General features: G+C 35.3%; 1 protein-coding gene across 10 annotated transcripts in view; it reads right to left on the bottom strand.

Annotated features, from left to right (window-relative positions):
• The window catches only part of CPEB3 (cytoplasmic polyadenylation element binding protein 3), a 94906-nt gene that overhangs the window by 45823 nt on the left and 31306 nt on the right, over positions 1-17777 (bottom strand). For all 10 annotated transcript variants that reach the window (XM_071812013.1, XM_071812012.1, XM_071812019.1 and 7 more), the window contains exon 4: positions 6072-6128. In XM_071812013.1, the coding sequence (XP_071668114.1) occupies positions 6072-6128 (57 nt within the window). The remainder of the gene's footprint in view (positions 1-6071; positions 6129-17777) is intronic.

Genomic DNA, 17777 nt, shown 5'->3' with positions numbered 1-17777 from the left:
CTGCTTGTTTAAGAAAATAAAGCTCTTTCTTCCCCTTTTTCTACAGCTAGAAAAGCTATTCACAAAGAACAAGACTTCTACCCTCTGGTCATTTTAAAGAGGTATAGTTTTGGGATTGGGAGGATTATTGCTCATCGAAGAGTGGTTCAAAAGGTGGTTCTCAATTTCCACTGATATATGGGCTGGACATGCAGATAGGTATTGTGATCATTTGGTGATATTAGCCTCAACAGTCTCTTCTGGTTCGCCTTTTTCCCAATGATAGCAATGAAAGCATTACAACGATCTCCTTGATAATATATGATGACATACATACACAACTAAATCCCATCATCAGAAAAATACAACCTACATGGCAAGCTGTAGGCCTCAAACACTTGATCAGACACATGAACTGCATTTGATACTCAAAACTATTGTTTAAACAGTTTAGGTCTTTCATCCTTAGGCATATTAAGCAGCCAAGCATCTGTGCAAGAGGGAAGACTTATCTATTTTCAGTTCTTCATTTTAGTTTAAAAAAATAGATTAATGATAAAACTCACATTTCTAACAGTGAGCTCGATAGGAACTTCCTTCATATTGCTTCCAACCTATCAAACCTAATTCTGGACTGCAGTCTCATTTCTTTTACCATCATACATAATGCTTTTGGAATAGCCTGGCAAATCTTTTTCTTAAAATTCTGCAGAAACAGATGGCACTCGCCCACAACAGAGAGGATCACACAGATGAAAGGAAAGCACATTGGTGAGGTTATAAGGCAGGAAACATGGTGAGAGGAGAAAAAAAAGAAAAAAGAAAACCACAAGAAGGTAATAAAGAGCTACAAAGTTGGATTAAAAGTAAAAAAAATTAAGCAATCTTCCTCTACTAAAGACAGACTTTAGCAGTCACTGATAAGAGATCCTGCCTTCAGTAACAACCAAATCGGATCATGGGAATTGCAGATGCTAATATAAAAAAACTGAAGGGAGGAAAGAAGAAAAAACATATTTTATTGTTCCCCTGTCTTTCTCTGTCCCCTCCCCCCACTTTTTTTTTTTAATTAAACAGGTATAGAAGGGACTCTGAGATATCAGCTATCCCACCTCATAACCCCCAAGGCAGCATCAATACTGTTTGTACAGCTGGTTCTGAAAAACTTAACAAGGTTATGTATGAAGTGCCAGTTTGCACACTCTGAGACTGTTATGAACACTGCTACCTTTGCTATGTCACACTTTACATCACTCATTTTTTCCCCTTCAGTTAAATAAAGTCTGATCTCTTTACAATTAAATTAGGTCTAGTTTTGCAAACCTTATTACTTCTCTCAGTGTCCCTTATTCCTTCCTATTATTCCTTATATCTTAATAAGCTAGTAACCCAACTTGGCAATTGGGCTGATAAGCTCAGCAAATTCCTATAGGCAGGTACCAAACTATTAGAACAGAACAATGCATCTCAAAATTTAGCTGCACATTTTCCCAGACTTCTCTCACTAAAAAAACCAAGCTTTTATTAGCTATTACACTGTCAACACAAGATTTTGCAAAACAAAAATAATTCAATAAACTTTCTATCCAGAGTAGTTCATTCCAAGGTATACCAAAAGCATGAGCAGGAAAATCCAATATAAAATTCTATTTCAGCAACTTTAGTATATCTAAACACTGTATATGTTTGAAAACAATACACTAGAATATCAGAAGAGCAAAGTACAACAGTTCTTAAAGAGACAAGGAAATTTTAAAAACAATAGAAGCATGAAAATAAAAAATGAAGTTGTTTTGCTGCCATTACATTTTCTGTCATGGCATGACAACTTCCCCACATAATTATTATTTATGTTAATGAAACAAACCCAAAATCTCTACACAAACTTCTAAAAAGGTGCTCCAAATCCTTGCCTTCATGTATTTTTCAAGTTATTTTATTCAGAACAAACAGAACTAAATGACATTAATGAAAAGAAGACACTCGGATAGAGAGCAAACACCACCAGACCTCACAGATGACATATTTTCATGAGACAAGAATGAACATTGGAAGCAGATGGAACATTTGAAGCCCAACAGTAAAGTCCCTGTACAGAGCAGCTTTAGAAAGAACACAATTTCGACATTTCACAACGGGTTTTTGTCTCATTTGTTGGTTTAACTACCTTTAGTATAAACTCATTTTACAGAAGTTTGTTTGGGATCCCAGCAATACAGTTCAGTGCTTCCTTAGAAAGATCACACATGCTTGTTTACTCCCCATCTCCTGTTTTCACCTGCTAAATTTGTCTCCCACTAAAGCTGACTGTTGGCTTTCTGGAGTTCATAAGAAGCAATGAAGACAGCGCACTACCTAGCACATAGGTGACTGTGTATTCATGCCAGTCATTTAGTCCCATTTATAGAGCTAATTAAAAAGGAGGACATATTAATTCAAGAGAACGCTGCAGAAATGTATGACTACAAATGACTGTGAGTACAAGCAAGAGAAGGTGATGGAGGAGACCTTTTGAGTTAAATTTGGCAAAGAAAATTGATTTCTTTTCAAGTTTTCCTTATTATTGTAAACATAACTTTTAATTAGTTTTGCAAACATCTCCTAAAAATATTGTCAATACATTGTTTCCCTTTAAGTCCATACAGTAACTTACACAGCTAAACTCAATTATTCAATTTATGCCAGATTTCCCCTAAAATTACAGTATCAATTGTCTTTATTAGTGTGCTGCAGATGAAAAATTCATTAGAATTATTTTACTGTTTAGCTCAGTATGACTAACACTATTACAAAATTAACAAACAGGTGTCACTACTTGATTAAAAACACTATTTCAATTAGAGAATTTCAATTAGAGCTCACATAGACAAAAGCTATAGTTTTTTCCCTTTGCACAATGTTTCAAATCTAAATATTTGCATCTTCCTTTTGTTTAAATGCTCTTTAGGATTATGCTCAGATATCTCTGAATATTTGAACACTGCATTCCTCAGGAGAAGCCTAATTCTGACAGAAAACTTCAAGTGCCTGTATTGTATGCCTATACACAAACATAATGCTATTAGTGAGAAGCAGAGATTCACAGTTATTATGCATTTAAAAGCAATCTCTTCTGTCTCACTAATTTTGTCATTTCAGAACTCAGTGCTGTGAGGTGATGACAATTCATAGCTTTGCACAATCATGAACAAAAGGGTGGTAGTATGCTCTACACTAAGCACTGGCAACTAAACAAGTAACACCTTCCCTCAAGCCAAACCATCCCTTTCAATGTTTACAAGCAGTAGCTCGAGACAGTCAGGAAAATCCCTACTTTCTAAAGGCTGTAATCAATAAATCAGAATAACAGCTGAAGTACAGTTGAAAGTGTTGCCACAAAGGATAAAAAGGAGCTAAAGAGATGAATGGCCCCCAGAAAACTTCCTCTCTTCCTATACCACGTGAACTAAAGTTTTGCATTGCTGTTGGCATCAGCCTATGTTGTCTTCCAGCTTCAAAAGACTGTGTATGCTGTTAGTGAGAAATTGAGCTTTGAGTAATAAATCTTAAAGATTATTACTGTGTCTTCACAGCAAAAGAGGAAAATGCCTATGTAGCAATGACTATAAATAGAATGTGAAGGCTGGATTTGCAGTTTCAGCAGACAGTGTTCGGTTTCACAGAAATTATATATAGATATTACAAGTATTATGATTTAAAGAAGTTACATAAGTTCTCCAAATTGTTCCATAAATTACTGGGATTAAATATATCTGGAGAATTTTTATTTTAGTTTAGTTTACTTTTATATCTATATATTAATCCCAAATCATAACCATTCCAGCACAGGAAAGAATATTTCTTCTTGGACCAACTTTCCTTAGTATATTTCCCCATGCAGAAGTAAGGGATGACACAAGAATTACATAGTTCTAAATTTCTCAGTTTTAGCTGCAGACAAAAGAAGATTTAAATCACAGAAAGTAATTTTTAAGCTCAGGTACTTGAATACTTGCTTTTACTCTCCACTCTTTGAAGATTTAAGAGCAAAACCCAATAGCTTTCCCAATACAATCATTCTGGTTTCTGGACTCTGTAACTGCCAAAACCAGTATGGCCTCGCCTACTATGGAATGGGAGGGAGAAGAGATGCAGGAGAAGGAAAACTTATGGGAACATATCCAGACTTTTGATTTGCAATTAATTTCATTCAAAAGAACAATCACTATTATTTTGGATAAATTGCATATTTATGTTTCCAGGTTTATGCAAGTCTGTAAACTTGCATATATTTCAATAATCGCATAATATTTTAAATACTGGAAATGCCTAAATATATCTTGGTTAGGTCACTCAGTTAGTTATACTAATCTTTTAGCCATATACCAGGACTATAGCTGCAAAGGATCATTATTTTTACAAACTATTACATTATATAGCTGCTCTAAAAATTTCACAGTAATTAGACAGGGAGAAAGAAATAATTTCTTAAATGTTATTTCCTTTAAAAGGGCAACTGATTTTTTTAAGTTTATCTAGCAATGACAAAAATCAAAATAGAATATATTCAACTGCTTAGGATAAAAGTGAGTTGTCCCAAAATGAAACAACCATGATATGATATAATACAGTATATAGTATAGATTTTTGTATCAGTTTTTCAGTCCTGTCTTTCAAAAACCTCTAGAAGACCCTGTAAGAAATACTGCTATATATTGCATAGTAACTGTCAATTTTTAAAAAATCTCAAAATTCACTTCTAATCCCCTATCTTCACAACTATATTACTATTGCAATCAGCTTATTGAAATGCCCACATTAGAGAAACAAATACCTTCTGAGACCAGAATTTATGTTCAACAGCAGCAGACTGTACTGTGTGGAATTTATTCACACACACATACAGAGCTACATGCCCAGCTTTCCCTTTTAATAAGGTCTTTAATTAAATGGAGCATTTCCCCTAGTTGATTTCCTGTAATGTCATGTGCCCATAATAAAATGGGGCATATATGCTAACTATGACAATAGAAACTCCACAAAATACCTCAACATCATTAGCAGTGTAAAACAAACCAAATAAAAGGGCACAAGCATGGTCTTATAGGTTCTAAAAGCTGGCATTTAAAGCCAAATGTCAAAGTCCTTGCATCCTGTCTATTACAGATATTTCGTTCTTCACATTGACATATTCTTTTTTAATTCTGTTCGGCAGTACACAAAACACAATCTAATTTTAAGACTCTAAAAAACCCTGCAGCTTTCAACCATACACAGCATAATTTATATAGATGGTGCAAAGGCAAAAAATTTTAGAGCAGTTAGTAAATTAATCATAACATACAACATTGTAAGCAAAACCAGGCATTTCAAAGCAGTAAGCTTTTCTTAGGATTAGGTGGACAAAAACTATGCTTTAATTTGCACAGTTCAATTCTACGTTATGATGGCGGTGCCTGACCCGACGTCCCCCACAGCTCCCCACAACGTTGGGGGCTGGCTCTAGAGCCTCCACATCAATTTGGGCAGGTTTTTTCAATGTGTGTGCTCATGACTGGATATTTTTTTAATTACTTTTTATTTTCTGACAGAAAGAAAAGCAATAATCTTTCAGTGAATTTCAGCCCCACACTTCTCCTGTAGCCTATAGATGTCTAAACATACTCTCCAGTCCTGTCTACATAATGTTTAAAGGAAAACAAGAAAGTAAACTCCAACAGTCAACGTAGGTGTATACAAAACTTGTAACAACTCATCCCAACAAGAAAAAGATATCTGGAGAGATATCAGAAATTAAAGTTCCAAATTTAACACACACACCCACAAAAGAGGGAACAACAGAGATTGTTTTGCAGTATTATATATAGCAGGCATTATGAAGTTTCCAGTGGAACACATAAATCTATTATAAAGTTAATATAAAGAATCACCAATTCTACCAATAAAATCAGAGATAATTGATTTATGAGAATAATTTTTAGATAGTGCACATAAACTTCTGTGCAAATATTATTATTACACATATTTATGTCTGACTGTACAGCTACATACACAGTAGATGTAAAAAAATAATACTCAATATGACAGTAAGTCACTAAATATTAACTACTTACTATTAAGAGCCATAATATTGTCCGTTCCTGGATGATGGAAGTTTATTCCCATACGTCCTACAATGTAAATAAAAGCTATTTTTAATGTCTTTATTTCAAACCTGAATTACATTCAATAATATGAAATTTTACTAAAAGGAGAACAGCAGCCAGGGTAGCCAAATCTTCCACCTACTGAAGGCAACTTTGCAAGAATACACATTCAAGGTATTTAACACCATAGCACCTTTAGTGTTATGCACTCAGAACACTGAAAATCACAAAATAAACACGTAAATAATAATTTTTAATACATTCCTTTGCCTTGTACTAGGAAAGTATTACATTTACTCATTCAAAATAGAGATTCAAATGTCAATGTTGCTGCAGTTGCATCATTTATAGTAGGCTTCAAATAATAAGTACAGCAATACGAAGGCTCAATTGGTAAAAATAAACCACTATTTTCTATACTACGTGTGACACCAGAAACTCTAGAGTTAATGGATTGTTGGAGATGGAGTGCTCACCCTTCTTTTATAATCTTCTCTAGGAATCTGCCATCACTTACTATTTGAGATAAGACATTGAGCTGGAGGGAGTGTTGTTCTCATGGAGTACGTTCACGTGTATTTGAAAAACATGGATTCTTGACCCACAATATGGACCATCATATATACCATTAAACCCAAATGAACTCTGCGGGTGTTAGTTTTCAGGAAGCTAGAGGAACGCAAAATAGTACCAGTTTTCTCGGGTGAAATTTAACAAACGAAAGGTTGGCTTAAGAAGATCTTTAAGAACTGGAAGTGGGAACAAATTCACATGCAATTACATTGTTTCACAGGAGACGCAGTCCACGGAAGTCTACTTCTACCATCAAAGCAATGAATGAGACAACACTCCTACTATTCAGATTAGTTTTAGATACTATTTAACTGAGCTGAAGTATTAAAAACTTACCCTGAAGAAACTTTGTAACAGGACTATTTTAATCAAACACCACATAACAATTTGAAAGGTGTAATTTATATTAGTCCTCATTGAGAAAAAGATATAAAAGAATCACTATAGTTGCATAAAAAAATATTTTAATTAAGTAATGCAAGTAACTTACGTTACTTACAAGTGCTGTAATCCATTTTATATGCTCTCCATGTCTCTAGATTTGTGGTTAAGTTTGGGAGCTAAGCAGGCAATTTACATTTTTTCACTATATTGGCACTCATATATGGGAGATCAAGACTCACTCACTATACTGACAAACTAACATAGCCATTAAGTTCCTGTAGTGTAAATTCTCTTCCATACTTCTGCAAAACCAAGTTTTAACAAGTGTTGACAAAGCAGAACTAAAGCCAATCTAATCCAACATTTTTAGTTCCTATTAATAAGTTACAGCTTTCTATTTCCAGCCACAGAGACTGCTGTGCTGTAATTAGCATTATTTCTGAATAGATACAACACGAAGTTTCAGTACACTTCTGAAACGAAGTCACAAGCAGTTTAAGAAAAGGAAATATATATTATTCACATTATCATTTTCTCACTCTTTTAGAAAAAACTGCCCCCGCAATAAGACTGTGAAGCAAATCCCACCTCCAGAAAGAAGGAGGGGCAGAAGGAAGGTAAATAAAATTTTCATTTTTACTTTCCAACTCCTTCAGCAAAGCTTCTTAAAGAAAACTTCATTAACTACTTCAGATTTCCTAATTACAGATATCATTCTCCTATACATACTTTCACATTAATCTGGCACTGCAGAAACATTAAAGCTGCTATGATTTCACTTAGTATAATAAGCTTGTGCCAAAATAAGTCAGGAGTCCTGCCAGATTGACATTAATTCCCTTTTTTTTAACAGCATATTAACGAGTGTGAGGTTACAGGTATTACTTGTGAAAAGGTGTATATAATAATCTACACTTCTAAGTTAATACTTGTAACAGAAAAAAAATATGAATTGCTATTAAAAAACCAAACAAACAAACAGACGAGTAAAATTCAAATGCATAATACTTGGACAGGCCCTTCCCTTTTCCTTTGCTGAAGCTGAAATTCTGCTGTTTGACCAGCTTCAGAAATAGAATTGTATCTGTGACATCTGGGTTTGGTTTTTTCCTCCCTCCAGGCTGTCACTGGACCAGGTGCTGCTGGTGTGACATTTTGTCACCTGCCCTTGGCCTGCTATTTTTAAACCGTTCTTGTCAGCTATCTTTTCAGAGGAGCAGAAAATACAGAGCAGCACAAGCAGAAGGACATGTTCTCACACTGAGCTAAGCAACAGTGTGGGATGATTCCGTGCACCTTCAGAGGTTCCCTAGTGCAACTCTATAGAAACAAACTAATGGAATGCTTTCAAAACACACCTGAATTAAAAGCATTCAAAACAGACTGGTAATGCACCAATCATAAGACAATTAGTTACCAAAAAATTATGCAGCCTCTCATGTTAACGACAACATTCGAGTATCTTGCTGTCTGAAAGCAAATTATCCAGTTGAAACCAAGAGGCTATATGCAGATTACAAAACTACATAGTTATCTAAGGAACAAGAAGAAAGAGGAAAAAAAAATTATAAATTTGTTCATTTAAATGGACAATGTAAAACTATTAAATGTAAATAAGAATATGTACTTTCAATGACATATTTGGGTTAAACACAGAAATTACTACAGGAAAACAATTTTCAGAAAAGCACATATGTGCTACCCAGACCTTTATGAAGTCCATACAAGCACATATTTCTAGTTATAGTTTAAAAATGACATCTCTGGATAAAATGTCTGGTTTTCAAGAATCTTAAGCACAATAAGCACAAACACAGAGAAGTTATAGCACAGAAGCTATGGACTCCAGCAGTCCACTGAAATCATAAACAGGAACCCTTCCAGTAATAACATCCCCAGTACTTGTATTCAGCAGACATCTGCCATTTTCAGTTTGCCTGTCTTGGTTTCATAACTATCTATTGAGTATATTTTCAATTATGTGCTTTTATAACACACAGGCTGCAACAATAATCACTCTTTTACATAAGTCTTTTCAATACCTAAAAAAAAAAAAAAAAAAAAAAAGAAAGAGTAGTTGTATATTTCTTGCTCAGGGTATAAATGAGAGTTTAATCTGGGCTGCTCTTTTGCATATCTTCTGTCACTAAATTCCTTAAATTCTCTCTCCTAACAGCTTTTGGAGAGATGAGACTTATCCAGCTGGACTGCCTAAATGCTCTGCTGTATGTCCAACATCATGTTTGTCATGGCAGAGCACCCCATTCCTTCTTGAAGCACATCTCAAGCATATGTGTCTTCTCTTTGTATTATATAGGAAATAAGAAGATCTCAAATGTAATTTAACTTCACCTCAGTCTTTGTAGAAAAGTCATGATTTTGAAACTATTCTGAAATCTTTCCAATAACTTAAGTATACCCTTCCCAGATATGAATCTCTTTTTTAAATCTTTCACAAGTAGATAATCTGATTTTTTTTTAATCATCTAGATAATTGCAAGTTACATGAACAGTTCTGAGAAATAATGTTGCACCAAAAATAACAAACCTGTAGGTCAGGCATGGTTTTACCACTATGGCATTTGTTTGACAGTCTCTAGAGCCAGACTTGCCTATAGTGGTCCCCTTAATCTCAACTTTAAAATCCACTATTTTTAGCAGATATTGTAGCTTATGAGCACAATCTGTTTACAACTAAGTGTAAAACTAATATTTTATTTCATCATTGTTTATATGTGCTGCCATTATCATTATTTTTCTAGGTTTGAAACAAACACCAGTGATTAATCAGTTCTAGATCTAACATTACTGCTTTTGCATGAAGAGATTTCTGAATTCACTTTCTCTTTTTATTCTTTTTCTCTTCCTAAGTGTTCTATGGTTTTTTGAATTTGTGAAATCGTAATCATCTCCTGGACATGAAACAATAACTCAGTTAAGAATTTTTAAGATTGTAGATATAATACCTAGTCTCATCATTTTGATGTCACAATCAACATTCCAAGAAACAATGTCTATTGACCATATGCTGAGTAAAACTTCTTCCACTGTTACACCTCATGGCTTTCACCAAGGTTGACCACTTACACCAATTGCTATTTGGCATAAGATTTGCTAGAAAATAGCAAAACCGGCCTGCTTCCGACCTTCCCGAACTTACTGGGAATGAGAACTTCCTCTTACATAGTTTTTAAGATCATTGTTGATATCAATTACAAGTTATGACTAGAGACTCCAGTGGCAAGGTCAAATGAAACTGGCAACAGAACTAGGTCTGCTATACTTCCTTAGCATGAATACCTCCTTTATCATTCTTATTTTTTCTAGCATGTGATTTCAAAGTTGGTGCCAACAAAAGGCATTACAAAACAGCAATAGTTATTTGGATGGACAGGTAGCAAGTGGGTAAAGTTTAGACACAGAAAAGTGCAAAAATCAAAGCAATACCAGTATTCCCTCAAACATCTGAATGAAGGTTATTTTAACTGACATGTATTTGGGGGTCTAGTTTACAGGAAAACCTAACAGCCTCCCCAAACTCTCACTCAACATACCCCAGCTCAACCATGAGTCTTTGCGCCATGATTCACAAATGGTCTAAAAGCATGAAGCATGTGTGTGTATATATAAGAATTTTAATCATTTTTCCCTGACTAGACCTCAGTACATTCTCTCTCCTCTTCCCCCTGAAATACAGACACCTGAAACTGATGCTACACTAACTCAATATACATGCCCAAAACAATTCCAAAAGCAAGAACTCTGTAAGCCAGGGTCTGCATAAAGAATTAGAAAAATAAAAGGTAACTCACTGAAGAAGTTTGTTGTTTTTTTCTCCTTTTTCTTTTCCCTTCCCTTCCCCTCTTTTTTTTTTTTTTTTTGTAAGTCTGTCTTTTGTTCACACTTATAATTTAAACAACTATTAGGGACCTACATATCATTTACACATTAATGCACTCAGTGGAACAAAAATACTGTTATTTGCCAGAAGGGAAATATGAAGAACTCTTACTATGTTTACATGTATAGATTTTTACTGTGCAAATACATATTGTGGCAATGTGAACAGCAGTGTATAATTATCAGCTATGAATATCAGTAATAAAGCTTGCTGATGTGAACTGCTTCCTATTAGTGACTAAACAAATACATGTGATCAGTAGACAAAGCAACCTATACAATCTAACAGCATATACAAGACAATGAAAAGTACTCTTCATAAGTAAATTACATTGCTCAAATAAAGCACAAAGGTCTTGCATGTATTTAAGTAGTGCAAACATTTTTAGCTCAAAACCAGCTATATTTTCAAAATTTTGGTACTTTAAAAGCAAGAGCTGATGAATATAAAATGAAATCTGGTTTTACTTGTAAGGGGTAGACAGGTATAATATACATACACATATATCCATTCTACATATAGTTCTAGAATTGTACTAAAAAGAGCAATATTGGTATTCTTACTGGGCAGTTTGGGGAGATTAAAATCAACCAATATGAAAGCAGACATTAGCATGCTATTCTAAAATATACAAAACCCTCAAAACAGTACAGAAGTGAGGAAGAAAAAGAAGGGGGGGAGGAACAAACCAACTTTAGGTGTCTGTGAGGCCAGTCTTAGTAGTACGATGAAAAAATAGAAATAAAGAAAGGGAAAATTGATATCTGTATCACCACTCTTTAAACTAAACAAAGCAAACAAAAAATCCCATCAGTCTGGCCCAGAATGATTCTGTAGGTCAAAGACAAGGTCACGCTGGATGCCAGTAGGAAATTAGGAAGTACAATCATAATACAGGATCATTGAAGAAAGCACTTAGAGAAATATGAACCATTTAATGGTCATATTCTGTACTGGAAAAAAAATTAAAAAGTATTTTCTTCACTAAGCAGAGACTCAAATAGAAAGGAAACAGAGCACATTTCCTTTAAGAGGATTACCTTACTGCACTCTACAACTACCTGACAGGAAGCTGTAGCATGGAGGGTGTTGGTCTCTTCTCCCAAGTAGCAAGTGATAGGATGAGAGGAAATGGCCTCAAGTTGCACCAGGGAAGGTTCAGACTGGATATTAGGAAACATTACTTCACAGAAAGGGTTGTCAGGCATTGGAACAGGCTGCCCAGGGAAATGGTTGAGTCAGCATTTCTGGAGGTGTTTAAGAGACATATAGATGAGGCTCTTAGGGACATGGTTTAGTGCTAGATATAGGTTATGGTTGGACTCAATGATCTGGAGGGTCTCTTGCAACTGAAATGATTCTATGATTCTGTAATTAGCTTGAGTGGCCTGCCTTAACACACAAATAGATGTGCAAATGCAGCTGTCTGCTCACTCTGGTCTTCATGTGCATTTACAGAAAGGTGTCTGATGAGCATGGAGATTTTGAGAAACACTGTTACAGCGCACTTTTTTCTAATGGGAGTGTTGCAAAACGCTCTCCTGGGTGGCACCATTTCTAGGACTGAGATGACAACATTTGTTCTATTTGCATGACCTTTGTGTTCAGCTGCTGACTGCAAACACAAATATCATCTATTCACCTTCACTTTTCTCAGGTCATGTGGCAAACTTACCATTTTGCTTACAAAAAGCTGATGAACAATTACAGAGGAATAGAATCTGGTAGCATGCAACGAAGTTAACTGAAGATCAAGATAGAAAAGTAAAGATCCCTTCTATGTGTATTACAATATTGTCTAAGTTGCATATAATCTTGAACCACTGCTGTCATAACTCATTAACAACATAGTTAAGTTAAATGTAAACCAGAAATCTGAAATTTATTTAGTTTTCATATGACCTGATACAGTCTTTACAGTAGTTAAAAAGTAGTAACCCGAGTAACTTCAGTTTTCTCTTGTGCAAATATATGGGTGTAGTTCATATTAGGCACTGAAAACCAAGATAAAAAGGTTCCCCACAGATGCTATTTCTACCTCCAAACTGTTGTACATTTGTATTCAGAGTCTCAAACAATCTCAGAATAAAAAATGCTAAGATAGTCAGAGAGCATGTACATTCTACTGAAATTGAAATTCACCTTATACTTGTGTAGAAATTCACCTTGTACTTGTGTAGAAATACTCATACTTTAAGGTGTGTCACACTGATACACATAAAAATCTCAGAATTTGTTAGTTGCACTTTACTAAGTTTCTTTCCATTCTGATATAGAATAAAACCCAAATATTACAGTTATCTACTGTAACAGTAAATTTTAAAAAATATTTTGAAGGGACATGATTTCTCTCCTCAATTTTATATTTTGATTCAGTTTCATGATCTGTCAGTAGTACATGTGCACAGCATACGATCTAACACAGCTGAAATATTTTATTTAATTATTTTAAAATAGAGCAAAGGCAGCTGTTAGTTACTACTGATCAAAATATTTTTTTATAGATCAGAATGTGTTTGTGTTGTAATGCAATAGTTTGACACAGATAAACATATTGCAACAGTGACATATTGCACCATAGGCAGGAGATGCTTTGATGTAGGAAAGAAATGGTTTGGTCAGTAATAAGTAGCATCTACCTATAGTTATTCTGATAATTCAGTTTCACCCTACAGCATTAGATAGAAGTAGTATGTAAGTACCAACAGGTTACAAAATACTGCAAATATATACTTTCCTCATTAAAGCTAAACTCTCTCACATGTTTTTGTAGCATATAATATATTTTATTGGCAACCCAGAAAATAAATCAGACAATTCAGGAAAAACATTTTAGAAAATATTGCACAATTCTGTCATATGGGCATGTTTATGACTGACACAGGGAGCAACCAGATACTCTTGGCCATATACAGTAATTTGCCTTTAATTAGAAGAAGCTTTACAATTCCTTTACTATACCTTTTTTTTTTTGCTCTTTTTTCTCCCCTTTTTGAAAGGAGAATAATATTTACAAGTATTGACTGAAAGAAAAAATTTGAGGCCAGTCATGATGGCAGAGAAAGCAGGTAAGGAAGTCTGCCTAGCTGTCTTGGAAGAAAAGAAAATGAGACTTCCTTTTTAACGAGTGAGTTAGATCTCAAAGCATGAAAATGGCAAACAATTTGTAAAGTTACACAGTTCCCAGACTATGAGAAGAGAACAACAGGAACCTAGAGCAGGGTACACCTATCTAGCAGGACAAGCTGAGAAAAATAAATCGGTTTTAGACAGAAACAGAGTGAGAGCTGACACTGAAAGTGTTCTTACATGACTGGGCTCCGGAAAAAGTGCAACATAGATGGATAAGCTGGTAATTTATCTAAGTCCAGAAACCTCAGAGCTAGGTATCAAATCTCTCCTACAGTGAGAAACACCCAAAAAGAACTAAGTGACCCTAGCTCTCCTAGGTGAAGAGCACCAAGCCAGCATGCCAATCACACTGAGTGCTAAGTAATTCAATATTGCAAGACTGAGGACCAGTTACTTTCTGCTTCTCTAACAATCCTTCAGCCTTTCTCTTGTTCCACAATTGAAAGCAACACCCCTCAAAAAAAGTCACTTAATCACATGCCCTTTTGAGGCCAACTGGATCATGCTTTGAAAAAAGTGACCTGCTTTGGTGACCTTGAAATAAACCAAACTTCCATGGCATGCAGGACAAAGTCTGATTGTACCTTAGATTCAGAGACGCAGCTTCAGCTGCTACAAACAAGAGGAAAGACACTTTCTCATGAGGAACTTGTACCCCAAAGGAGAAGAAAATATCCCAGAACCATTTCAGTTTGGTCTTCACATCAGAATCTTTTATGGTTAAGCCTCTCATCCACATTCTAATCTAAGGCCTTTGTTCTATATCCAAGATAATTATTTTTTGTTGCAAGTATCTTCTGGGATGTGAGGGGGCACATACGCCAAGAAGGGCTATGTTCCAAGCAAAGTTTCAAACTCCAGATAAACCACCTGCAATATTTTACTAATGAATACATATACAGACAGTACTACTAAAAATAAACATTTGCTGAACACTCTGTTGCCAGCAGCAGGCTGAGATTATCCTGAAATAGCTGCATTGGCTTTGTGACATGCATTGGAGGCTCCAAGACGTGTAGAGCTTTTCTAGAATTAAATTTGTCTGTGTTTTCAAAATCAGGGGCTTTTGGTACTCATCTTTTCATCTCTTTTGTTTAGAAGTGTGAATAGTAAATATAAGGCCAACTGACATGTAAGTGCTGTTAGCTAAAATTGTTGGTGAAAACAAGGTTCACTTACCAAAGGGTGAACAATTTAAAAACTCATTTGAAAGCCACCTCATTATTTTTGTTTGTTCTCTAAATTGGTATTTTTGTAGTTGTTTTACTTTCTATGTACACAAGAAAAAGAGATGGCAGCCACACATGCCAGAGAAGGGAAGATCCAAGGGGAAAAACTCATTAAGTTTAGTGTTAAAGACAGGGGAGGTAAAATGAAGAAGCAGCTCTGAGATCTGGTGAAGTTAATAAGATTCTGGAAAAAGTAGTTGAAATTTCGCACAAAAGGCATTCACACAGGAATGTCTATGAGGAACTGAAAAATCAAGCTGAACATACATAAACAGTATATTCAAAAAGCTTCAAGGTGAAAATAAATGAAAATGTGACAACAACTGAAGAAACAAAAGCAAGTAGAGCCAATCACTTACTTTCTCAACATGATTACAGACCAAAATATGCTTCTACTCTAAGGGGGGAAGCCAGAGGAGAGTGGGATAAATAAGGAAAAAAACAAAACAAGTGAGTTTAGAAGACAAGAGTAAGTGAACTCTGAGGAAGGTGCAGAGAAGGACAGTAGTTGAAAACCTTCTGCATCTTTGCAAGAGGAAAAGCAGAAAATTGGAGGTACAGGGTAAGGATCAATACCAAGGCAACAATGAAAACACAATAGGAAAGTGATCTGAGGAGTAGATCAATGTTTTCAGAAAAATGTTATGTTTTCATGAAAAGGATTCAATTAAAATAGGAACATAGACCTGTATAACAGAGGAAGGCAACACTTCATTAGATTGACTCCAGAGCTGGGCCAGAAAGATGTTCACAGGGCCAGAGAACCTCTCCTGTGAAGACAGGCTGAGAGAGATAGGGTTGTTCAGCCTGGAGAAGAGAAGGCTCCAGGGAGACTTCATGGTGGCATTCCAGTACCTAAAGCAGATCTGTGGGAAAGCTGGAGAGGGGCTTTTTACAAGGGCATGGAGTGATAGGACAAGGGGGAATGGCTTTAAACTAAAGAAGGTAGATTTAGATTAGATATAAGGAAGAAATTCTTCACCATGAAGGTGGTGAGGCACTGGAACAGCTGCCCACAGGTGGTGTGGATGCTCCATCCCTGGAAGTGTTCAAGGCCAGGCTGGATGGGGCTTTGAGCAACCTGGTCCAGGGGAAGGTGCCCCTGCCTGTGTCAGGGTGTTGGAACAAATGTCCCTTCCAACCCAATCCATTCTAGGGTTCTGTGACTTCTTGGAATGGAGAATGAACATGTCCTGAAACAGCCACTCCTACAGGAGTTCAAGTTCATATAGTTCACTCACGTTCATATGGAAATTCAGTCTTTAAAAAATTAGTCTCAATTTGTATATTTAAATAAATACTGATTTAAAAACCATGAACTTTTAGCTAGATTATTCATTGTATCTTATTAAATGTATTATATTTAATTTTTTTTTTTTATAACAGCCATATGAAAATTATATCTGGAAGAAGTCTCAATTTTTTTTAAGCTTGTTTTTAGTGGCTTCAGGTTAACACTTATTCTGGAGGACTATGATCAGAACAGATATGAGACAGTATTTCTTGACATTTTATACAGCTGAAAAATGGTTAAAGACACGTGAAGGCTATAGCAGGGCAAAATGCAAGATAATAGTGGAAAGCACAGGTTAAAATAGTTGACAGTACAGAACCCAGTTTGTTATGGTTGTAAAAATACTCTGTACCCAGAAAAATGGTGAAAGAGGAACACGACCTTAGACCAGAAGAAATATTTTCCCACAGATAATATATAAATGGGGAGGAGAACAAATAAGGAAGTCACAGCATCAGAAAAGTATGTATATAAGCATTAGCATAGGAAGTGCCATACATGAGTAAATTTCTTCTCTATCAATTTCAGTGTCCTGACTTTTTAAAGACTGGAAATCATTTCTATTTCAAGACTTCCTTTGTATTTGGTTTACTATTAGCTTCAGTCTTCAAAGTCACTAAGAATGCATGTGAGCAAGAATGTGTACCTATTTTTAAGCTTAATCAATGAAATATTGTCAGAGGAATGTGCAGGTTGATCAGGAATATTTATTAATTGAAATGCTGCTGCAGCATTTCACTATTCAGTATCATCTCCAATGCTACATCTGGTAGAACAAACACAGTTTAGTAGCATAAATAATCAAAACTTCCCCAGCACTTACAACATCTAACAGATTTTGGTTCCTCCTAACAATGTGAAATCCAAATTAGGATACATTTTTAAAAAAGAAAACTGAAACAACTGTAGAGGTTAAGCTTGATACATTGTTTGTTTTAGAACCCTGTATACTAGATTGATGATCCAAAAATAAGAACAGTATTAAGTTTAAAAAAGAGGTTGAACATAACAATTGAACAGTTGCAGTACACATCTTCTGAACTGAATGACTGCAGCAGGAGACCCAACTGTGCAATTTGCTGATACGCAAAACCAAGTTTTGGAAACACCAGTTAGAAAATATTATGATTGCACACTTATAAGAAATGTATACACATTTC

Source organism: Patagioenas fasciata, chromosome 8, assembly GCF_037038585.1.
Source record: "Patagioenas fasciata isolate bPatFas1 chromosome 8, bPatFas1.hap1, whole genome shotgun sequence".
Taxonomy (NCBI): Eukaryota; Metazoa; Chordata; class Aves; order Columbiformes; family Columbidae; genus Patagioenas; species Patagioenas fasciata.
This window is presented reverse-complemented; position numbering and strand designations above follow the sequence as displayed.